Source organism: Musa acuminata, chromosome BXJ1-1 (genome assembly GCF_036884655.1).
Source record: "Musa acuminata AAA Group cultivar baxijiao chromosome BXJ1-1, Cavendish_Baxijiao_AAA, whole genome shotgun sequence".
NCBI classification, from domain to species: Eukaryota; Viridiplantae; Streptophyta; class Magnoliopsida; order Zingiberales; family Musaceae; genus Musa; species Musa acuminata.
This window is the reverse complement of record NC_088327.1, coordinates 1450256-1473027: the sequence shown is the minus strand read 5'-3', so window position 1 is coordinate 1473027 and position 22772 is coordinate 1450256. Positions and strand designations below refer to the sequence as shown.

The window sequence follows — 22772 nt, the reverse complement described above, 5'->3', positions numbered from 1 at the left end:
TTTAAAAAAATATTACATGTGATGATAATATCATCAACATAGGTTAGTAGATATATAATATATCTCTTTTATTATTGTAAAAATAAAGTGGTGTTAGATTTAGAGTAGACGAAGTCGACTAACATAAAAAAAGAGCCAAGTTTGGTATATTAGGCTCTTGGAGCTTAGCGAAATCCATAAATAACTTTTTATAGTTTACAAAAATAATTTAGATATTGAGGATTGATGAAACCAAGGGGTTGTTGCATAAAGACATATCAGGTCAGGTCCTTTTATAAGAAAATGTTGTTAACATATAATTAATATACATGTTGGCCTTGTGTGATAGTGATAAGTGAAATTATCATCGATTTAATAATTTGACTGAATGTCTCCATAAAATTAACCTCTAGTTAAACTAAGAAAATAAAACATGAGATTTTGTTTTATGTTCTTTTGTTGTGAATATGATGCTGCCTCAAATTTCCAATAGGGTATAGTAGTAGGTTTGGGTTAAGATCGATAAACTTTTGTTGTATGTCCAAATTTTATCATAAAGTTGGCATATGACTTTTTACTGATTATTATTGTTAGGATGTCAGAATTATTAATAATTATGGTGATTATTATTGAAATAATTTTTTGAATTATTTAGATTGAAGTGTTAGAGAGTTGATTATGTAACGAAGGATGATGGCTATGTGTATTACCTATTATATTTAGAAGGCATATTGTTCGATTATTTATTGAAGTTTTTATTACTTTGATTATCTTTTCTTTTGATTTTTTGATTAAATTAAGCTATGATAGTTGGTCTCCTCTTCATCTCTTCTTGTTTTAGATATATTTCAAGATCAATCAACTTGTCATACAGATTTTTAATTGATATTAGTGAGTTACGTGCTCGAATTGTTATTGACAATTCCTTATATTTGTCTCCTAGGCTATTGAGAAAATGAAAAATAATTCTTTTATCACTTAGGAGATGAACTATTAAAGTCAAGTCATCTATAAGAACTTTTAGATTTTACATATAATCATTAATAGTATTTTCCGCTTATGTTATTTTCATCAAAGTAGATAAAAGACTTAGCATATGAATGCAAGAGACTATGATCAGATCCATAGAGATCATGTTAATCCTAGGAGGAAATAGGTTAGGAAGGTACGAGAAAAGCCCCTTCTTACGACAATGATAACAAGAGGTCGGTGGCTACAATAAAGTAAAAAAAAAGAGGTGGATGGGGTTTTTACAATAGAGAGAGGAAGATCGTCAAGCAAAGAAAGCTTCTTCAGCACTGATAAATCTTCTTTGGTTGTTCGGTATTTGAGTAGGATTGCCAAACAAAGTAGACCAATGATGGTGATGATAGGTGTTCGTCGACTAGAGTAGATCGGGAGGATCAAGAGTAATAGAAGAGACACTGAGTTCAATGTTGGATTAGAAAAGGAAACATATAAAAGGGGAGAGTGCCGTTGGGTAGAGAGAATTATTATCTAGGATAGCAAGAATCGATCACGTCCGATGATGAGGAAGAGAGAGCCTTGTTTGAAGCGACTTTGATACATGAAGAATCCAAGAATTTATTATGAAAGAAATATTTTCATTCATTAAGATTATATATATATATATATATATATTTCAATCGTACACTTAAATCATGCATTTAAATTATATACTTAAATCTATTATTGATTCTTAAACCATAAATTAATTAAGATTTAAAATATATAAAAATATAAAATTTTCATTCCATATATACCTCGTCATTCCATATCTTCTGTCAGCTAGACAAATGCATCTGGTCCTCCACAGCTCTTCCTGGCTTCGAGACAACATGGCAACCAAGTATCGGACCGTCTCCAACATGCACCGGCTTGAAGCTTATTCTCATATGCAGGAAACACATGCACAGATTCCAGGTGAGAATGGCATATCAGAGACTCGTCTTCATGCAGCCTAGGTCATGCTTGCTTCCTTCCGGTCACAAGAAAAGCTTAGCCAAGTCGATCCATGATTAGAATTCTTTCCACGTAAAAGAAAAGCATGTACTGATCTGCAGCCTTTATCGAGGACAGACGAGCCAGCATAAAGATATCTCGATGACAATCTCTCTCTAAACACGAAGCTATGTTGGTGAGGAGCAACAGTGTCCTGAAGCGTGCAGCTAAGGTTCTGCAGAGGAGCTTACCGTGCCCTAAGGGCAAGGCTTCGGCTACCGTGTGCCGGGGTGCCGGAGGATGTGAAGGAGGGGCAGAAAAAGGACGAATTGACTTGACCGCAGGTGTGTGATCTACCCAAACTATAATCCATGCGTGCGAGGTTTCACGATGATCTTCGGGTCAACCATCCCATCCCCCTTCATATAAACGCGTCCACCATTCATCATCATCTTCATCGTATCAACTTCCAACACTCGCTTGTTTTCTTTGCTGGGGTTTAATCTAATATTCGATTCTATCTCTTTGACCGAGCGTTCTGAACACCATTCACTGTTGATCAGATCAGCTTCTGTCTCTTCCACGAAGGTAAAGTCTGAAACCTGCCTGCACGGTCCCATCGAGGACACACTGATCATAGCATTTAGTGTAGGAGATGTCCACATGTCGGTGAAGTTATAGCAGTACTTTCCATTTGATCTCCAACGCTTTAATCTGGAAGACTTGATGAGGTCAATTTATATTGCACACAGTCGGCATGCCACCGGGACACACATTCCATGCATCAGGAGCGTAGAAAAGAATCACTGGCCTGCATTAACTATGCCTTCTTCCCTGGATCAATCAACATGGTACTGATGATGTAGGACCACTGGAAATTATAAATGAGAGACATCTCATTAGCCAGCAGACAAATGTGAGATGATCATAAGGAAAGTGACAGTGAAGTGTTGTTGACTAGGGTGTGGAAATGCTGCATTCATTCATGTGTCATCAAACAGTCTGTTCTTTTGCACGCCCCCATGCATATAGTATCCATTCAGAAAGCAGAAGAAAAAGCTTCTGCTCTTGACGTCAATCCCCCATTGCCACCATACAAGAGACTTCAAGCATCTTACAACTCTTTATGTTTTCTTTCATTCGTTCCATTTCACCTGCCATTCTTCGTCTGAGTTCTTCACTTGAGTCGCTGGCGTTTCACGAGATGGAGCAAGCGTTGGGGTTCTCGTCGCTGAACAGTTGCGGCGCGTGATGCATCCGGCGATAGTACCACTCGTAGTAATCCATCCTACCTGCCTCCGCCACCGCCTGCGCCGCAGCTGCTGCCGCCGCTGCCGTTGCGGCATGCTCCTTGTTCTCCCCGTCGCTGCCGCCTTCTCCTCCTTCCTTCTTCTTACCACCGCCGTCGTCCTTCGGCTGCACCGCCTTCACCTCCCGCACCATGTTGTGACTCGAGATCTTCGTCACCGCCTTCGCGTCCATGGTCCCAGTGACGGTGACCAGTTCATTCTGGGCGTCGATGGAGACGTCATGCACTCCTAAGGGAGTACACCAAAGTCATTATCCAAAGATGTGGGGAGACGACTCGGTCAAAGAACATTAATCAAGATCTAGAACGACCTTCCATATTAGAAGTGACAAAGAAACTCTACCTTCGATCCTCCGGATGGTGTCCACGATTCCTCTGATGCAGCCTCGGCAGTGGCAATATAGTGAAATCTTGAACACCACCGTCGTGGCCTTAAGCTGCACAAAACAATCAAGAAATGCATAGATCTTTGTGTAGACCGAAAGGGCACGTAATAAACTGAGAGTTTTTTGCGTGGAAGACGACATACATATAACTCTTTGGCCTTTTCATTGACAGGCTTTTGATCAGCGGCGGCGTCGGGCTTCTTGATGGGGGAGACGAGGTCCACCTTCTTTTTCGTCTTCGCCTCCACGCGATCCCGGAGCTTCCAGGGATCCATCTTCCCCACCACCGTCAGCTTGCTGCTCTCCAGCTCGGGTTTCACCTCTTGCACCCCTAAATCACAGTCCGGTAAGAAGGATCAGGCGTCGCTGATGCATGGACCGGAGGATGTGACTTGAAACCCGTGGGGAACCACTTACTACCTGGGAATTCCTTGACGGATCTGACGACCTTGTCGACGCAGCCCTCGCAGTACATTCCCACCTTGTAAACCACGGTGATCGCGCCATCGTCCTTCTTTCCCTGATCCGAGTGTCCGGTGGCAGAATTCTTCTTGTCGCCGCCACTGTTATTTTTCTGCAGCGAAGAATATTAGAGATAACATCTCGCCTGTAATTTCATAAACGATGCGCAAGGAGAATTAAGCTCGTCAGAATTACCTTGCTCATGATCGCAAGCTCGTAGCTCTCTCTCAAGCTCCGAGTCCTGTGAGGTGAGTAGAGGGCTCGAAGTGGAGCGGAAATGGGGAGACATAAATAAAGCTTCGAGGCACGAGGGCCGGGGAGTCACGAGTTGATGGACCCCACACGTGCGCCTGGTGGTCGTGGATCGCTTTTGCCCCGACGTCAGGATCCAGCTTCCCTACTCGCAGTCTAGACGGTCCCACTTTATCTTTCACGGTGGGCTCCACACTGGCCGCGGCCAAGGAAAGCTGGATCCTGCCGCAATTCATACAGGTGATTGGAACCCCTCGCGTCGCCAGGACAAGGGCGGTCCAATCGACCCATCAGGACCGTTCATCATCCGCCAATCTCGAACACGAACGGCGGGATCTTCACTGGGCCCCACCAGTGAGCTTTGCGTCAACGGTCGTCGTTGACGGACCTGCAAACGTGGCGGTGGTTCGGAGGCACGAAGCTTCTACCGAAATGACCAAATCACCCTCACACCTTCACATGAAAGCAATTGCTTCGACGTGGGACTCCGTGATGACGCCTGCAAGTGTTCGTCGAAATCACCTCTTGGATGATGTCAGACGCGTGACAGCCGCGTGCTACCCCCATGAAAAAGACAGCAATAACGCCACCACCAACAATAATATAATAATTATTATAGTTATTATTATTTCAAACAGAATAATTTTGTAATTTCGGTGAACTGTCCTCGCAGCTTCCTGCGAGGGATCCAAGTGGAATCTTTGTCTTCGTATACCCGCGTCCGTTCGTATGAATTGGTAATGGGATCGAGTTCGACTGAGTTGGGCTTAACATTGTCAGCCCAATTTCGGCCCAAAATTGGCCTACTAAGTAAAAAAACAATTAGCTTTAATTTGAAGGGTATATATGCAAACGATGCGCCGCGCCGTCTAACCACAATTAGGGTTCCCGCAGTTGCCCTTTGCTTCCGCCTCTTGACTCTCCCGAGCACGAGATAGGAGAGAAGAAAGAGGTGGACGAGGAGGGAGAGATGGGAGGGAAGTGCCCGAGCAGGAAGGTGAAGAAGCGCCGCTTCTCACACAAAACTGCTCGCCGATCCAAGTTCCTCCTCAAAGATATCCTTTTTTGCTGTCTTCCGTTCGAATTACTTTTTTTTTTTTCTTTTTGTCATTAGCATGTTTTGCTTCCTTGACCGATTTGATTCCTGATGACCACGCGACGATGAGGTATATAACGAAATACTGAAGCAGGCGGAGGAGGCGGCCGCGGCGGCGAAACCCCTGCCGCTCGAGGAGGACCTTCCCGGGATGGGCCAGTTCTACTGTCTTCACTGCGAGTAATACTTGATTGCACTCTAGAGAAGATTTGCTTTCAACGGTTTTCTTTTCTCTAGAGGTCGTTATGGATTGCTATTGTTTCTGGTGTTGCAGCCGATACTTTGCTAGCGAGGATGTACGGGACGAGCATTTCCGCTCGAAGCGCCACAAGAAACGGTATGCCCGGACACTAATTCTTGCTGCACCTTCTGGTGCTTGTTCTAAAGATTTGATTTTTTTATTCTTTTTGTTTATTGTGGTGATTATCTGATCCCAAAAAACAGTTGAGATTCTGGTTGTTTATGAGGTATATGAGCTAACGAAATAGATGATTTTATAGTGTGTGTGGTCATCAAATATCAGTCCCTGTAGCGGAGCTCTCCGAAGCATGGTGTCTTTTTCGGACTCTTGATGTCATGGTTGAGAATTTGTTGTGGCATCTAGCTGAATTATATTCTTTAAGAAACAACCGGCAGCTTATTCTTTCATGGAAAGTATCGACTGATCATATTTAACGGTGTATCCATGTTGCCGTGAGGTGCGTTGCTTAGGAATTTAGGTCATATTTTGTGGGATGAAACCTATGAGGATGGTGCTTGTCATTGGCTCTGTATGAACCCTTGACGATGTGCAAGTAATAATTTTATCTCATAATAGCCTTGTTGATTTTGGAAGTGCTTCACGAAGTGAAACGAGGTTTAGTTGATGATGTGTATCTTACAATAGGAAAAACAGACGCATTTAGTATTTAATGAATCTAAGGAGGATAGCCATGAAGAATGTAGGTTTGTGTGCTGTGAGAAAACCTGTGTTAGTGCAACTCCTCATTGGATCCATAGGGCAAAAACTAATTAGATAATTGAGATCCACAAATTTGACTTTGATCTATCTTCTTAGAGTATAAATAGCGTGGGATTGTTGTTTTACACATTTACAAACATAAAAATGGAAGCACTAGTTTAATGAGAGGAAATGGTTGCCGAGCGAGTGGGAGATAGCTTTATACGTAATGAGAAAGAGTTTAGTGTCTACAAACTTCAATTGATGTTGAAAGAAAATTTGAATTTCTCACAAACACTTCCTTTCTCTAATCTGTTCCAGCGCTTCATCAAAGTAAGTTCTCTACCCATTCCTGGACACTGTGTCATTCTCAATAAGGCTATTCTTTTCTTAAAAGTTTTATCACATAAGATCACATCTAAAGAGAGATATCGAGGTCTTCCATAAATTGTTTTTGGTGTATTAACATTCAAATACGCATAAATCTAAATCGTACTCAAATCAGGAACCTAAAATAAGAATAAATGGACTTGAACCAAATAAGCTACAAAATGATTCATCTTAGACCTAAGATAATTGGAACTGCGTGATGAATGTATTGTGCTTTTTTTCAGAAGATAAGACATGGCCTATGCCAAGTAGAAGAGTTTTTAGACCTTTGATATCAAGGGAACATGCAATGGATTTTTCAGGACCTCCCAGCTGAGTGGGTGCCCGGTTGATGGGTACTAAGGGAGAAATTGAGGAAATTAGTGAAATAATATGGATGATATTCATGAGAAATTTGATTTCTTGAATTATAAATATAGCACCTTGATTTTATTTGCTGGGATAGTTACAGAAATGCAATAGGTGGCTTTTCTATGGACGACTGCTTATATGCTCTTGAATTTGCATGAGAGTTCAAAATCATTAAAGTTCTACTACCAGTTGATGTCAATGCAAAATCACAATGTTCTACATAACATAGCAGTGTAGCATTTATTTGGTTAGAGAGTGGTTTATTTGTTCTCTGAGGTGGAGGTACTCAGAAAAAAAACTTCTTGCAACCATTTGCAGACCTTAATTTATAGTTCCCAAATACCAAGACGTAGCATATTCATGCCCTGTAAAATGTGGCTAGCATCAGATAACAAGTTACTCACAATAAGAAAGGGTTCAGGTTAGGTGATTATGAGAAACAAAATCAGCCAAAAAAAGCGTGAAGTTGATATAATTTTATGTGATGTATTCTAGGTGCTTTAGTGGCTTCTTGAACTTCAATTTCAATTTCCTGCATAATCTTATACATCTCAGTCATGATTTTCCAGTGTGAAGCAAATGTCAGGACCTGCACCTCACACTCAACTCGATGCTGATTTAGCTGCCGGGATGGGAATGCCCGACAATGGTCCCAAGCTCATGTCATTTTGAGCCCTTAAGAACTTCTTTCTTCCCTTCTTCCCCTTCATCCATCCACAAGGTGTTAAAGAGGCAGCATCCATGGTAAAGTTTAGAGCAAATGCTTTTGGGTCCAAATAGTTAAATTTCCTTGGGCACACAACGCCGCCGTATTCTCAAAGTGTTCTGATGATTTTGTATTTGTATGAAGTGATAAATATGCATAGGTAAATCTCATGAGATGTTTTGAAATGTCCATTTTCTTTCATGATCATTGCTGCCTATAAGTAAGACTTTCTTATGTATGAACTCAAACCTTCACTCACTATGGTCTTAATCTCACCATTTTAGTTTTAGAAATAAATACTGTCCTTTTTTCATCAAAATTTATATCAGTTCTAATATATTCCTGCTTTAATCTTATTGCAAGTATCTATCATCAGCATCAGTTTATTTGTTAGGCATTCATAAATTTGTCTCAACATGTATTTTTCATAGTATTTTCGTAATGTATTTTTACAATGTTTTATTACGGTAATGCTTAGTCGGTGAGATTTATGTTCGTACAGTAATGCACTGAGATGATATAATTTTAAATGTTAATACGATTTGGTAATTTTAATGCTTAGTTCCGTAATCGTATTGGCCATACGAAAGTAGCGTTGGGTGCTGCCACCGAACGGTACGCTTACCGTGCGGCCGTCAGCAAGCGAAGTGGCCACAAAAAAATTCTTTTTGGCCTCAAATCACCCGAGACCACGTTTCTTAACTTCACCGACGGTGATCGGAATCTTTAAAGGAAACAAACGTCGGGTGCTGAATATATTAGAACTTACCATCTGATGCTTCAGTCGGTGAGGTAATAATGCTAAGACACTAACTAATAATTATGTTTTCACTTTCGCTTCTGATTTTTTTGTTACTGCCATTTCATTCGTTTTTAATTCAATTCGATAAATATGGATCGGTGTTCGAAACTATGACATAAACTATATTAAGTTTACGGAAAAAAATTCAGAACAAACAAAAGCTGTAGTAAGAATCTCTGCACAAATTATTCACTACAAATTTGCTCTGTTTCTCCTCTTCAGGCATTTGACGGCCGCCGTGTCCGTGTCAGTAGAGAAAGGTTGGTTTAACAGTACCTCCTTGTACGGTTACCGCGCATCCGTCGGCAGGTAAAAGTGGCCCGAAATTTTATTTTTCGGCTTCAAATTGCTCCACTTGGGGTTTCTTATGCTCACCGATGGTGATCGAGCGGACGCCTAGGAAGATAGATAGAGGAAAGGTAAGAACACCTGCAGTGAGATTACCTCCAATCCGTTTGTTTGCAAAGTAGCCCGAAATTTAATTTTTTGGCCTCCAATCTGTCAATTCTGGGTTTCTTATTCTCACCTGGCGGTTAACTGACCTTTTTCTTTTGGATCACCTGAGAGAGAGAGAGAGAGATAAGCTTACAGTGCATCATCCATATATTTATTATTTTAGTATATATTATTTTCCTTTTTATTTATTTATATATTTATATAATTAAGGCAATTTCCTTGATAATTAATTATGAAATTAGATCGGCTATTATTATGCTTGTGTAGGATAATAAATATACAAGGCGCTTCGTAGGATGTCGCCACCACCTCGTACGCTTACCGTAAGACCGTCAGCGAGCAAAGCGGCCCCAAAAAAATGTTTTTGGCGTCAAATCGCTCGAGTCCTGCTTTCTTATGTTCACCGCAGTGGAACTGACACTCTTTATAAAAGCAAAAGACGCGTACCAAAGACCCGAAGGTAAGCTTACCATCCATCGGTCAACACGCAAAGTCGCCGCCGGAACAACTTCCTTATTATCTTCACTCGTCCTGAACGGACGACGCCTCGCTAACGGCTTGTTGCGAACACCGACCGTCTGCTTACCGTCCTTGAATTTAATTACCACGCACATCGCACACCTCGATAAGCTTATCACATCATGCAGATTAATAGATAGGATTGATTGCTGCAAGTCTCAAGATCTCAATCCATTCTGGAACTTTTTGGTAGAAAAGAAAACAGAATCGTACAACATACTACATGCTATATATATATATATCATTGTTCAGACACTGATAGACAGATTGGATTCTGTCACGAGTGTATCAAAACTACTGCTGCAGATAGTAAGATCATGCAAAGATTATACTGAGTGGTCTCATGGTTTCGACTGAAATCATAGTCAAACTTCATAATTCCTCACATGTTATTGGCTGTCGAGCTTATCAGTTTTCACTAGTAATCTTTCCGCTTTTCATGAAACAAAGCTCCGGTTGCCGCACTATATATATTTGATCTCCTTTTCTGCTTTCCTTGTAGGCATCCTGATTTCGATGCCAAGTCCACAAGGCGTAAGTCGAATTTATAACCTGTGAAACAAAAAGAACATACATACAAACATCTGATCAAAATTCAAGAAGAAAGTTGATGACTGCTGCTGTCCAAGGCTACAAGGTTCAAAAAAGGATTAGTTTCATCAACAAGTGGTGCTTCTAATGACAATTTATAGGACATGATGGATTGCTAAGTTTATGAGGAAGTACGAATTCAAACCTCCAGGATTCCATGACCAAAACTGCTTTCTCTAAATGCACTCCATTCCGGCTGGGTTTCCCAGCAGAATTTTCCCTTTGCAGGGCCTGAGGTAAAATTCAGGTGGCAGACACCGCCGTATTCTGGAATGTTATCGCTTTCTGAAGGGCACTTTCCATTATCATCTGCAAACTCAACATCGACTTTCTCAATGTTGCCACCATCACCTACGGTTATATAAACTGGGCCGCATGGATCCAATGCATAGTTAAATACTCGATTCATCCTTTCGTAAGCATGGACCTGTCGGACATGAAGAAGAAAAGGTCAACCATTCATACGTGTCTTCTTTTTTATTTATTCATTCTTTTTTGCTCATGGAGAAACAATTATGCAGTCATATGTAAAACCAACAACTACGAAAACTATCTATGCATACGATAATGTTATATATTATAAAAAACAAGCCATTTGTGGATATTAGTTGGAGGTGGGTGCAGATCCAGCAAAAGTATATTTTTTGCTCCACAATCATGCCGTTATAAGCAAAAACAATATAACTATCTTTTCTAACAAGGGAAAACCTACTGATACCATTATACGTACAATCTACATAATGTGCATGTGTGTTGATCTCAGCTATGCCAACTGGAATGCGAAGCAATAACCTTAGCAACTGGCAAGCTCCCCGATTGTTCCAAACAAAACATTGTGCAAAGTTTTCAAGTTACATATGCTTGAATATGATGCGTGCATAGATGATGTGAACTAAAAAGAAGAGTGCAATTGATATGCTATATATCATTATTATAAGAGAAGTTTGCATGATGAACCTGAGAAAACAGATCCCTACAAAGCAAACTTGCCTCATAATTGAGCACAGTGACTTCTTTTCATTGCCATTCTCTGACAAAAGTGACTTATAAAATAGCATAAAATGCATTCTGTGCTCCTAAAAGCCATTCTGCACTCTTAAATGCACTTCCTATTCCTACATTCTCATCTTCTCTGCAATTTTTGTGCTCAATTAACAAATCTATGATGCTAATAATGTGGCTATATCTGCAATTAAGCTACGTTATTACCATGCGGAACTAGATAGCTGAATTTGTTCCCTATCAATTGACAATATACAGTATTTTGTATGACGCCATATGGTACAAGTTTTATTTACTGCCTAGAGACTTTTTAAGAAATGATAAACACATAGATGCTTCACTTGCATTAACTAATTGCATAAGATACAAGGTTCCCAAAAGCCACAATGAAAAAGAAATACTATCTGATGTTATCTAGTGAGACCATAGTTATAGTCCAAAACAGAGCTGATTAGCTACTTACATGCCCAGAAAAGACTATATCTACACCATAGTCGTATAGGAGTCCTTCCATTTCTTGCCTCATGCATTCAAATTCTTGATAGTGAGAGGAGTAACTATTATACCAAGGCGGATGCCAAGCAGCAACAACCCATGGGGTGACTTGGCGATTGACATGGTGCAGGTCTGTTCTAAGCCAAGCATATTGAGCACCTGCAGTAAGTCAGTCAGTGTGATGATTATGGACCATAGCAACAGAACAATTTCCCATGACAGAATGAAATTAAACGTCAGTAGATAATAGAGAAAAAGCAAAACTTGGTTGTCAAAGTAACAGACGTGGACTGATAATTTGACATCAAAGTGACAAATCAGCCACCTGTCATGTTGTAGTCAACATAAGCGCCCAATATTATAAAATGGACTCCACCAGCATTGAATGAATAATAGAAGTTGCTATTGGAGCCACACTCTTGCGATGGAACAGCAAACCGTGCCAAGTAAGATTTAAAAGTCAACCCGTCAACTTGTGGCTCAATTTCATGGTTCCCTTCAATCACCATCATGGGAATCTTTGATATAACAGGTTCCATAAACCTACACAAGTATGGATGTTAGCTTCTTGAATAATACTTTTAGCAATAATCTAATATAACATAATTGTTTTCCTGGGCTTACTAGGGACAAAATCTCTGAGAAGAAATCTTTTTTGCCACATCAACAGCAAGAAAAACATGCAATGAACAAATTATTAGAGCAACATACATTGCTACAGTGCAAGTACATACTAAGAGATTAAAAGAAATGAGTTCTTAAAAAAATAATAGCTGCTATATGATAGTTTGACTGACATTGCAGTGCAAGCACCAAACCACGAAAGGCACGGTTGAGATAGAGCAAATATCAACATTGGTTTGAATTGATATAGATTACTTCTCTGAAACTTATCAAATAAAGGTAAAAGGGCCATTTTTATAAGGTTTCAAAGTTCAAACAATAGCAGAACCAACTTTTCTCTCTTTTAATTTCTCTTTACTAGTCATTTTAGTGGTGATGGATGTATCAAACCCTGTTTTATTCACATTCTTAGAAGTGATGGTAGAGTGTTAGACACAATATTCTACCAACTCGCTTTAGTTTGGAACTATAGGCCTAGAGCCAGCTACCTTTGAAATACTATCAATTTATCTATCAACATTCTCCTCCCTCCCATAATGACTCGAACTTCTTGTGACTGTACCCATTGACTCTAGTATAAATTTCATTTTATCCACATGTATAAGTCCTCTTCTATCACTATTCATCCAGTCTATAGTTTGTGCATGCAGTTGATGCAAATTGAATTGCAATGCACAGTTAGAGAGACGATTTTACCTATGACAAACTCTAAGAAATCATGCATTGGATTTAATTGATTTCAACTTAGATTGGGTAGCATTATGCAAAACAAATTTTCACAATGACTTTGCTTCACCTTCAAACAGATATCTGTAGTCGGTGACAACGAAAAAGTAGAACAAATAGGTGTGAAACAAAGCATATCACCTCAATTAAAATAAGTGGAAGCAGGATCCACTAAAACAGTTAAAAATATTCAGAAAATGAAAACTAAAAATTATCAAGTTAATTGGTACCTCCCCCATGCATCCCAGCGCGGCTGGTATGTTTCTCTAATGGGTGCATCAGGGAATGCACACGAGAAGCAAGGAGCTCCTTTGCCCCCTGTGGTCAAGTATTGATTTGCATAGCTTAAGTCTCCTACCATTAAAATCATTGAAGGATCATTCTTAGATAAATGATCTATGGTACTTGTTGAGTTGCTTGTCAGACCGAGATCTCCGATAACTGCTATTCGATGAGGATATCTTGGGGCACATGAGGGTAATGTTACAAAACTATGCTCTTTGCTCAAGGCCATCAAGGAGCTGTCACCACATTTATAATAATACCTTGTTGCTGTTTTGAGGCCTACATGAAATATAAGAAAAAATAGATTTTACAACCTTGAAGAGATCCTCCAAAACAACCCAAAATTATTGATTATCATGCAATGTTTCAAGAGCTCACTTTGGTAGTGTACATTGCACATAGATTCAAGATAAACAATATCATTTAAAAGAATCAATTATTGGAGAGTATTTCTTTACCAAAATGTAGAACAGAGGCTGTATATCAGGTTTTATTTACCTCTAATGCACAAAGTTAGAAATAAACCATCCGCCTTATAAGTTGCTACAGCATGAAACAGGACTACCTCATGCCACTTCTTTTCACATTTCTGAAGTGGTAGAAGTGCTTATCCTACCAGAATTAATATCAAGGTGTCTATTACCAAAGTGGTAGAATTTGTTCTCCTACCAGCATCAATATCAAGGTGAACAGACTCAATATATTCATTATCAAGAGGTATAAGTTTACTTTGAAAGTAAAAACTTAATATTATTTGAGAAATTGAAAATTATTTGTCAAGATTTAAGAGCCATATAACAGGTTTCTCATTCATCATACTTTCATCCCTTTGACATGATTTCCATTCTTGAGAGGAAGCATAATTAAATTTATCATTACTAATGCAGGACACATCTTAAACGATGATTCTGTAGAACTAAATATACCAATTTATGATTTCAAGCAGCAGTATCCACAGAACTACCATAATACAGAAAAGACATAATTTCAGAAAGTAAAAGTTCTCAACATCTATCCACACAACTATCGTAATATAGAAAAGAATAATGTTAGATGATAACACAAGAATAACTAAGAACAGAGACACCAGATCCAGCAACAGCTAGCCAATACCAGCAGCATCTTCTTCAAAGATTTTGTGCAAGTAAAAATGACCTACATTTTCTGCTCAAGCTCTCTTATAACTTCCCCTTCTTATTTTCTTTTTAAGACAAGTCCAGAGACATCTACATATCGTGGCTTTCCTTATATTTACTGGTTATGACAAACATCAGCTGATTTTCCACAGGTCTATCCACCAGTGTTGCTACTCATGTACTTTAATGGATTTGGTTCTCATAGAGTGATAGAACCCTTTAGTATTTACACACATCCATCTTTACATGTTCACCAAACTTATTAGCCAGTTTAAAACCTGTCTCAAAATTTTGAAACAAATATTTGATAATGGTGAGAAAATCCCTTTTATGGAATTACTAACTGAACATGAATAATCATCTTTATAATTGATATCTCTTATTGTATAATGTGAGGGATCCTCATAAAAAGAAGCAATTGTAGACTTTAGAATACCAGCTAGCACAAAAAACTAAACAACCCTTTATTATATTGAAGTGGCAAACCCCCATTATATTGTTTCTCAATACCATACCATTTTCCAATATGCTAAACATTCTAAGATAAAGATTTTCTATGCGGACTGCAAGATCTTCCTGTTACTTCAGAAGAAACTTAAGAATGAGATATCATACCCAATTCTAACAAGCAGATAAAAGAACTTGAAAGACGATAAGGGTAAGAACAAAATTGTGAGCTATCAAATATATTGCATGGTGTACTTCTGGGACAGTAAAGACCTATTAGTCAGCAACATGGAAGGTTCTAAAAATTAAAGAAAATGAAATGCTGACAGTACCAGAAGGTATATAAGAGACTATGTACATTAAACCCATAAAAGATAGACACTGGGTTTGGAAGTCATATTGAAAATTAATACACTATGCTTGCAGTCGTTGAATAGAAGAATTCTAGCTGACATGACGACTTCTTACAGAGCTACTCCAGAAGACCAAGTTCTAAAACCCATCATGATTACAGTAGCACCAATGCTGTCACAAGCAACATCGTGATTCTTGATAGCATCACCTTGGAGAAGTCACAAAGATAATATTGATACTGGCATTTGTGATTCTCTAAGCCACGAAATTTATGCGTGCAAATTTAGATTCACCTGAGCTAAGATATAGAGTAGCAGAATCAAGAACAATCTTCACAAGGCAGAACGAAGCAGAGGATGAATCACCTTGGAGCCTCACATGGTGGATGACGCCGGAGGTGTAGTTCAAGAGGCCCTTGAAGGGATACAGCTGGCTGTAGACGGTGGCCGTCCCTCTCTCCAGGAACGAATACTTCCCGCTCTCCTCCCCGTACCACACCTCGCTGGCCACCGTCGACGGGTCCGCCGGAGTCACATTCATCCCAATCTGCGCATCCCCTGCGCCTCAAAACACGATTCGAGACATCAACCCCAGACCCGATCCCACCGAACACCCAAAAATCGGCATGGGCCAACCTCGACGGGCTCCGTACCGGTGATCCAGGATACCCAGATGGAGGAGGGGGAGTAGGAGGCGGCGAGGGCGATCTGCTCGGGGAAGGGAGGCCTGACCTTCCTGGCGAGGCGGGGATGATCAATGGGAAGGTCGTCGCTGCCGCGGCGAAGGGAAGAGTCGAGGCGGCGGGTGACCGGCCGGAACGGGCCATCGAGGGTGGTGGGGATGCGTCTCGCCGCCATCTCCGAAGGCCGGCCAGATGCAGCCGCCTCCGTGGACGGAAGCGAGGCGGCGAATGCGAGGAGGAGGAGGGCGGTGGTGGGAGAATCCATGCGAGTATGGGGGAGGGAGATCGAGGTGCGGAGAATATACTGGGCGGGAGGTGGCGCGACAGTGACGTACCAACGTAAACGCGAGATGGTTTCGAGATAGTGGCACAACTGTAAAAAGACGGTGGTCCTCGCTTTGGCACTAACGGAAAAACAGAAAATTATTGTGCGTATCTCAGGAGATGCAGATGTACAGTCTACATTCTGTCCACGTGACATGCACGTGACATTACTTGAGGAGTAGAATAACAATTACGTTGTGATTGTCGAGCAACATATGATTAAGATTACATCATCTCAGACTAGAGAGGACTACCGAAGGCATGAAGCCCGGAGCAGCCTGGAGAAGAATGGTGCTCGTTCGATCCCCATCTCCTCATCAGCTCCTCGTGCTCTTCCTTCTCCAGCAGAGCTGCCCCGGTTCCGCTGTTCCACGCCTGTGCCGCCTTCTTCAGCTCCATCTCCGCTTCCTTTATCAACGAATCTAAGTCTAAGTCTGCGCTCAGATCCAAGCTTGAGCTCAAGCTCTTTCCAGCTTCCTTCTTCCATGGCTCGTCATTCGCCTCCAACATCTTAAGAAACTCGTTCTCTACCCCTTCGTCGTCGTCGTCGTCGTCGTCGAGTTCCTCGTTGAGTTCTGTCATGAGGCATGGCTGCTCATCCTCGGGCCCGCCGCTTTCGTCGTCGTCGGTGTTCGCCAGATGGTCCGAGGGAGGCCGCCTCGACCGCGAGCCGACGCCGCCCTTCTCGATCGTTATGAAGCCTCCGTCCTCGTCGTTGGTCGGAGGACACCCCGCGATCAAGTTCTCGAAGGTGATGAAGCCGTGGTCGGAGCGGAGGGAGGGGATCCTGCGCGCGCAGAAGGTCATCGGGGAGCTCCTGATGCAACCACCGAGATCAGGGAGGCACGAGAAACATTTGCTCTTCGCCTGCTTTTGGCCTGCATGAGTCACGGAAGACGTAGCATCAGGTCGTGAGAACCGCATGAAATGAAAGGCTTGCCGTACGCGAATGGATACCGATTCGATCACGGGCTTCGTCCTCCAACGTCCTGCAGTACACGCTCAGCCTCAGTGCTCCACCACCCGCCACGCCTCCGAGAACAAAGCTCACCGTCTTCCCGGCGAACGCGGAGTTGGAATTCTCTGTAGCAGCAGCGAACTCGCTCAAATCCACATGAAAAGTACCCAGATCGCAGTCGGCGGCATCGACCAAAGAGGCCCAAACGGTGAAGCTCCCCAGCATCGACTGCACGTCGCTGATGCAATAGTGCAGGAAGATCTCATCGAAGCTGGCGACTCCTCCGCAAACATGAACCGGGAGAGTGTGCTCCCCCTTGCAGCCCTTGGTCTTCCAGCCCACGACCAGGACCCGGTCGTCCATGGCCGACGGCAAGCCGTCGATCTGATGGACCTGGAGGCAGACGACGCAGTGCGATCCCCGCCTCCGAAAGCCGTCGAGGAGGAATCGGAGCACCTTCCACTTCCAGAAGCAGAACACATTCCTTCGGCTCGCCGGCTCCGAGACCTTGGGCTTCTCGAGGAGATCGAGCTCTTCCAAAAGCCTCGTTCCATGCTGAGCCTTCTCCATTTGGCTTAGACTCGAAGACTCCATGAAGAGGAGGCGCTTAAGAGCAGATAGAGTGGAGCAGCAGCGTGGTGGTGATCATTTGCCCTGCATGATGTGTCTGATGCCACTGTTGGATTGGCTGGAATTGCACCTTAAGCTGAAAAGTAGGAACCAGAAATGGAGTGGGACGGTCATGTGCATGAACTAACAGTGGCAGGCTTCAAGGAGAAGGTATTAGCCTTCTTATTGACATCATTAGAGAAGACTAGTGTGGGTCTCCTAAGAGCTGGACGTGATCATGCCCTCCACAATTAAGGCCATGTATTTTATCACCACCTAATTGAGCAGCCACGTGTGAGGCAAAGAAAAAGATGCAGGTAGTATCAGAGACCATTACCACCATATAAAGGTCATCAGGTTCAAATCCTGTTGCTTGTCAAGCATGGTGAAGAAAGAAGAGTCATATTTCAGGCACGGGAAGTAAATGTCCAGTGGATTTGGCAGATGATGTGTTGCAGGCAGCACAACACTGTGTTGCCTGTACAGATGATGGAAGGGGAAGGGGAAGTGCACAGATGATGATCTCAAAGTATAAAGGATTTCTCACAACTTTGGCAAAGCAATACTTGAATACGGTGATAATGAACCCCTTAGTACGCTTGTTATGTGAAATCTATAAAAGTATGGCATGATTGCCACTGCAGAATCTTGTTAATTAAAAACCATACTATTCTTCCTCTGACACACTTTCTGGTTTAGCATAACCAATGTCTGTAAAATAGTATACCTTCCTACAAGAAAAGTCTCTACTGTCCAATAGGCAGTTTAGCATATGAAAGAAATGACTGCAATTTTATTGGTGATGACAAATGAAAAATCTGACACTCAAAAACACAGGAAAGAAGATGCTGCATATCAGTCACATTGCTAGTTTCCATTATTTTGGTAGGACTATTCCATCTTGCTAAACAGAACAAGAAATAAGATCTCAGTGTTTTCTCCTAAAAATAAGTTGTACTTCATGTATACCCAGGAACAAAAATGGAAATATTCTGAGTATAAACTTGGTTATAGATAATAGGAACCATCCTATTCTCATCTGATATCACTCAGCTTTGTTTCAAGCTATTTGGATGCCACAGATGATGGTTTGCAACTAAAAAGCCAGCGGCTTATGCATCCATCTTATGGTCCGAATAAGCTACTTTTTCTTTCTATTCTCTGCATTTTGTTGAAGCAGTAATGCAAGTTAGACAACCAAAAAACTATACAATATAATATATGACCTCAGAGTCCAACAATCACTTCTCCCCTCAAGGAGCTAACTATTTTATTAGCCTGTCTTTGTTATTTAGGTGATTTTTTCGATTGGTTCTGAGCCTGGTCCTAAATTTGTCACTGTTGATTCTTGCATTGCATTTGTTACATGATGAAATGTGGCTTTTAAGCATTCAAAATCATGTAATGAATTTGTACAGCTCTGATTTGGCAGCATCTTTTGTTGTTTCATGTGTCCTACATCTCATATGCAAGGAAGGAAATCATGATAACAATAATGTTGTAACGAGGGATATGCTATTAGGCCAAGCACTATGAATAATTGATTCAGAAGTTTGCAGGAATATAGATAATACCTGATTTAGGCTTTGCCTTCATATCAATTTCAGGTTTATAGCTTATGCCTGCTGCCTGCAACCAAGTAATAAGATTAAGTTACATCAACTTCTCTAGCTTAGGTACTTCCAATCAAGCACGTCTATTATCTCACTGACCCAACGGAAAAAGCTGAAGAATTTGCAATACACAAAAAAGAAGATTACGTCTTGAATACTGTCATTTAGGAACTCTTTTTAATTTGTTAATTCAACAAAGTTTGTAAAAATTCTCTAATTAATAGACACATTTCAAAGATATTTCATTGCTCATATAATGTATTCAAAAAGCTTCTAGGTATACCCTTTTTATTCAAAGAAGAGACAAGTTCAAGCTTTGATACTAAGCAAGCTTCAGATACAAATACAGAGCTCGACAATAAGAAAAATATTCTATCTAAAAACATACAGAAGCATAAAATTTGTTGTTTACCAAAGAAGTTTGTCATATAACTGCATGGACAAAGATAAGTTTTGCTAATTTAATTATTGGGCACAGTCTGGCAAATAACATTTACAAAGAATCTGTTGAACACAAGTATGACACATTGAAGTGTTGAATTATCCACTTTGTAAAAATCAGAAACAGATCAAGCTCATTAATTACTTCATTGACTTCCAAAACTACATTGACAGATCTTTTTGAGGAAATAGAAAGGCAGCTATTTGGCACTCAATTTTCTTAGCGGATAGATTTGCAATTAAAGTACATATGCTTAGAAGAAGTTATTTTAAGCAACATTGTAATTGATTCCCAAGTTCAAAGAAAAAGTTCCACGTTAATAAATCAATCATGATAATGCAATAACATATAAAACATATATAATGCTTCCTTTTAACTAATACAATAAGCATCAAAGCAAAGAGAATCTTGTAAAGAAAGTTGACTACTGAGTAATGCTTTGATGTAACAAAAAGCTAGCAGAATGTATGAATAAACAAAGAAAATTCACTTTATGCAAGAGTTCACCTGATTAAATTGACTCTGAACTGATGAACTAACTGTAAACAAAGAGGAAGCCATACCATTTGATGCCTGTTCACAATCAAATCCAATTTTCTCCACACGAGAGGATAAACTTCTTTTTTCTTTGATCTTATCAAGATTTTCAAGTTGTTCCAACTCTTTGGCCTTCCATTTAATATCCTCATCCTGCAACACTAACACACAATTTTGAGTTGAATCTTGAAATTCAACAAGGTTTTCATGTGTAACATGTCATTTGTAAGTTACCTGTTGGATTTTCTGGCAAAACAAGGAGGTCTTGCATCTCCAAATATATCCGAGTTAGTGTTTGTGGGTACAAGCTTTTAAATACTAGCGCCAGACAAAGTGCCCAAGATGAAAGTAAAACAATGAGCAAAACAAATTTACCCTTTCACTTGAGGAAAGCCTTTGGAAACCGCAAGCCTAGCTACAACTTATTTTCCAACATCAGACATCTGTACAACATATTTAATGGGAGATTTATCCATTAGTCTTATGGCACTAGAGAAGTCGGTGCCTTAGAATATAAGTGTGACAGGTGAAGGTTTATGTCCATGAAAAGACTGATACAAGATGCCCATAATCCACACATGCATCTGACCTCTCTTCTTTTCCTTATTTTATTATTTGAGGAAACACACAGAGTAGAAAGCTAAAAGATACAATGTGAAACTTATGATCAATGTTCTTGTGTCTGCTATTGGACTACCAACATGCATGCCCATGTTCATGAAGTAATTCAAGTGTTAAATTATCCATATATTCTGATTTCCATATTTGAGCCACCAAAATTATTACTTTCTAAATTTACCTAAAATCTAATAAGGGTGGATTAGCGAATCAACTTGCAAGTTTAGTAGATATTCATATAGCAATTATAGAAAAATAGTTCATAGCAAAATACTTATATTGGTACATTTAATATCCAATGAACAAGACATGTAGTTACAAACTGAAAGGAGCAAATCGACTTAAATGGAGACATTCCTTGGCATTTGCAATCCTGAATCAAGAGAACAAAAGCTCCTTGAAAAGTCTATTAAAATAGTCCATAGCGCATAAGAAAAAAGAGAAGTCTAAACTAAACCTTAATTGTTTCTCACTAGCATGTTAAAATGTTCATATGGAGTCTGGTGGCATATAGAATTATATGACAATTTATCAAATCCATTTCATGCTAAAAAGTACCTTTAGAATTCATTTTGCACTCCGTCCTACACCTATGGTTTCCTGCTCCAATTATCTAACTTACATGTCAACTTAACACGAAATACGACATTGTTCAAACAAAAAAACATGAAATACAGAATTCAAGCATAATGATCTAATCCTGCTTCGCCATAGGTTCCCTCATCGGGCAAATTTAACTTGACAATTTGGTAGGTGTGCATATTTAAAAGCATGTAATGCAACATACACAAACACAAGCATACACATTCTCATTACTAGAGAAACATCTGATGAAAAATTGTTATATCTTTGGCAATTACAATATGCGAAAGCATAAAGTTGCCCCGTCCCTGACAGATATTTCTAACATAATACATTATTCCAAGTTAACTTAAAGAAAGAAAACATGACCATTGTTAATCAGAGAACATATATGTTTCCCAGGAATAAAGAGTCTCTTCGGGTGCATCTACGTCTATCGTTAGTATATAAGGTCAACTATATCTAGTCAACCTTCTAGCTAGATGTTTTCATGATAGCGTATGAACAGAACATGGTACTAAACAAATACAATCACATCCTCACAATAACAAGTGTTACCGACTTTTGGGAATTAGATATGGCAACACAAGAAGAAGGTTCGGTTTCATCGCCACACCATCACCGTTCTCATTGCGACGGACGAGATCAGCTTTTGCACCGTAAGCGCTTCAGTGACACTTCTCCCAAATCCTTGGAAGAAGAATACACGCTTTCCCTCGTAGGGTAAGAATTGGGTCTCACATCTTGAACCTTGTAGCCGATTTCATCGGAAGAACCTTCAAACAAATTCAAGAAGATACGGCAATCGACGGAATCCAAGAATCGAGAATACCCATTTCACCGAACCTTGAAAGCAAAGACTTAGTTGACGAATATAGTGAGTGGTACCCAAATCTTCTTTTGCTTCCCGTCTCCTCTTGTTTGTCAAAAGCAATCGAACGACGAGAAGATGAACACGAATCATGGCCAAGCCCCACCGCCGGAAGTAGGATGTTTTAACACAATCCATATAGGGGGAAAAGAGACATAAATTTCAATCGGATCATAAAGGAAACGATGCAGACCTTGCGCGATGGAGTTCGAGTCGGTGATCGCGCGAGAGCTGCAGCGGCTTCGTGAACCGAGGCGACCAAATCGGAGAGAGGGCGCCATTTCTTG

General features: G+C 40.5%; 4 protein-coding genes across 10 annotated transcripts; 1 reads left to right on the top strand and 3 right to left on the bottom strand.

The window, feature by feature from the left end:
* Nucleotides 1-2857: 2857 nt before the first annotated feature.
* On the bottom strand, nucleotides 2858-4321 carry LOC135592411 (heavy metal-associated isoprenylated plant protein 3-like). The gene is made up of 5 exons (XM_065081872.1): nucleotides 4273-4321; nucleotides 4036-4189; nucleotides 3759-3946; nucleotides 3573-3666; nucleotides 2858-3458 (listed from the first exon to the last, which is right to left on the bottom strand). Exons 1-5 carry the CDS (start codon nucleotides 4279-4281, stop codon nucleotides 3118-3120), a joined length of 786 nt encoding a protein of 261 aa, XP_064937944.1. The 5' UTR covers nucleotides 4282-4321; the 3' UTR covers nucleotides 2858-3117.
* Nucleotides 4322-5203: 882 nt separating this feature from the next.
* On the top strand, nucleotides 5204-7997 carry LOC135592572 (zinc finger C2H2 protein ECU02_0310-like). The gene is made up of 4 exons (XM_065082130.1): nucleotides 5204-5384; nucleotides 5485-5605; nucleotides 5700-5762; nucleotides 7676-7997. Exons 1-4 carry the CDS (start codon nucleotides 5300-5302, stop codon nucleotides 7776-7778), a joined length of 372 nt encoding a protein of 123 aa, XP_064938202.1. The 5' UTR covers nucleotides 5204-5299; the 3' UTR covers nucleotides 7779-7997.
* A 1851-nt stretch (nucleotides 7998-9848) lies between these two features.
* Nucleotides 9849-16265, bottom strand: LOC135590842 (purple acid phosphatase 23-like). Its single transcript, XM_065081549.1, has 7 exons — nucleotides 15902-16265; nucleotides 15615-15806; nucleotides 13258-13591; nucleotides 12003-12220; nucleotides 11646-11836; nucleotides 10326-10607; nucleotides 9849-10141 (listed from the first exon to the last, which is right to left on the bottom strand). Exons 1-7 carry the CDS (start codon nucleotides 16194-16196, stop codon nucleotides 9998-10000), a joined length of 1656 nt encoding a protein of 551 aa, XP_064937621.1. The 5' UTR covers nucleotides 16197-16265; the 3' UTR covers nucleotides 9849-9997.
* Nucleotides 16266-16336: 71 nt separating this feature from the next.
* Nucleotides 16337-22759, bottom strand: LOC103980254 (uncharacterized). 7 transcript variants are annotated; one of them, XM_018818700.2, is made up of 6 exons: nucleotides 20790-22759; nucleotides 20649-20678; nucleotides 20441-20567; nucleotides 19397-19451; nucleotides 17213-17919; nucleotides 16337-17133 (listed from the first exon to the last, which is right to left on the bottom strand). In XM_018818700.2, the coding sequence occupies exons 5-6, from the start codon at nucleotides 17805-17807 to the stop codon at nucleotides 16496-16498; spliced, it is 1233 nt and encodes a 410-aa protein (XP_018674245.2). In that variant the 5' UTR covers nucleotides 17808-17919; nucleotides 19397-19451; nucleotides 20441-20567; nucleotides 20649-20678; nucleotides 20790-22759; the 3' UTR covers nucleotides 16337-16495. The 7 variants fall into 7 exon arrangements, with proteins under 7 accessions (XP_018674245.2, XP_018674168.2, XP_018674263.2 ...); XM_018818623.2 differs by having other exon boundaries at nucleotides 20649-22390; nucleotides 22503-22759; XM_018818718.2 differs by having other exon boundaries at nucleotides 20649-22390; nucleotides 22679-22746.
* Between the last annotated feature and the right edge of the window lie 13 nt (nucleotides 22760-22772).

What these genes read in the sequence shown, in the direction of transcription:
- LOC135590842 (XM_065081549.1), bottom strand. Translation starts at nt 16,196, where the DNA reads ATGGATTCTCCCACCACCGCCCTCCTCCTCCTCGCATTCGCCGCCTCG. An exon ending in CGCTGGGATGCATGGGGGAG is followed by an intron (nt 12,221 to 13,257) that starts GTACCAATTAAC and finishes ATACTTGTGTAG; the next exon opens with GTTTATGGAACCTGTTATAT. An exon ending in TTGGTCATGGAATCCTGGAG is followed by an intron (nt 10,142 to 10,325) that starts GTTTGAATTCGT and finishes TTTGTTTCACAG; the next exon opens with GTTATAAATTCGACTTACGC.
- LOC135592572 (XM_065082130.1), top strand. Translation starts at nt 5,300, where the DNA reads ATGGGAGGGAAGTGCCCGAGCAGGAAGGTGAAGAAGCGCCGCTTCTCA. An exon ending in TTCTACTGTCTTCACTGCGA is followed by an intron (nt 5,606 to 5,699) that starts GTAATACTTGAT and finishes CTGGTGTTGCAG; the next exon opens with CCGATACTTTGCTAGCGAGG. An exon ending in TCGAAGCGCCACAAGAAACG is followed by an intron (nt 5,763 to 7,675) that starts GTATGCCCGGAC and finishes ATGATTTTCCAG; the next exon opens with TGTGAAGCAAATGTCAGGAC.
- LOC103980254 (XM_018818598.2), bottom strand. Translation starts at nt 17,807, where the DNA reads ATGGAGTCTTCGAGTCTAAGCCAAATGGAGAAGGCTCAGCATGGAACG. An exon ending in CGAAGCCCGTGATCGAATCG is followed by an intron (nt 17,134 to 17,212) that starts GTATCCATTCGC and finishes TGACTCATGCAG; the next exon opens with GCCAAAAGCAGGCGAAGAGC.
- LOC135592411 (XM_065081872.1), bottom strand. An exon ending in ATCCGTCAAGGAATTCCCAG is followed by an intron (nt 3,947 to 4,035) that starts GTAGTAAGTGGT and finishes ACTGTGATTTAG; the next exon opens with GGGTGCAAGAGGTGAAACCC. An exon ending in AAAAGGCCAAAGAGTTATAT is followed by an intron (nt 3,667 to 3,758) that starts GTATGTCGTCTT and finishes TGTTTTGTGCAG; the next exon opens with CTTAAGGCCACGACGGTGGT.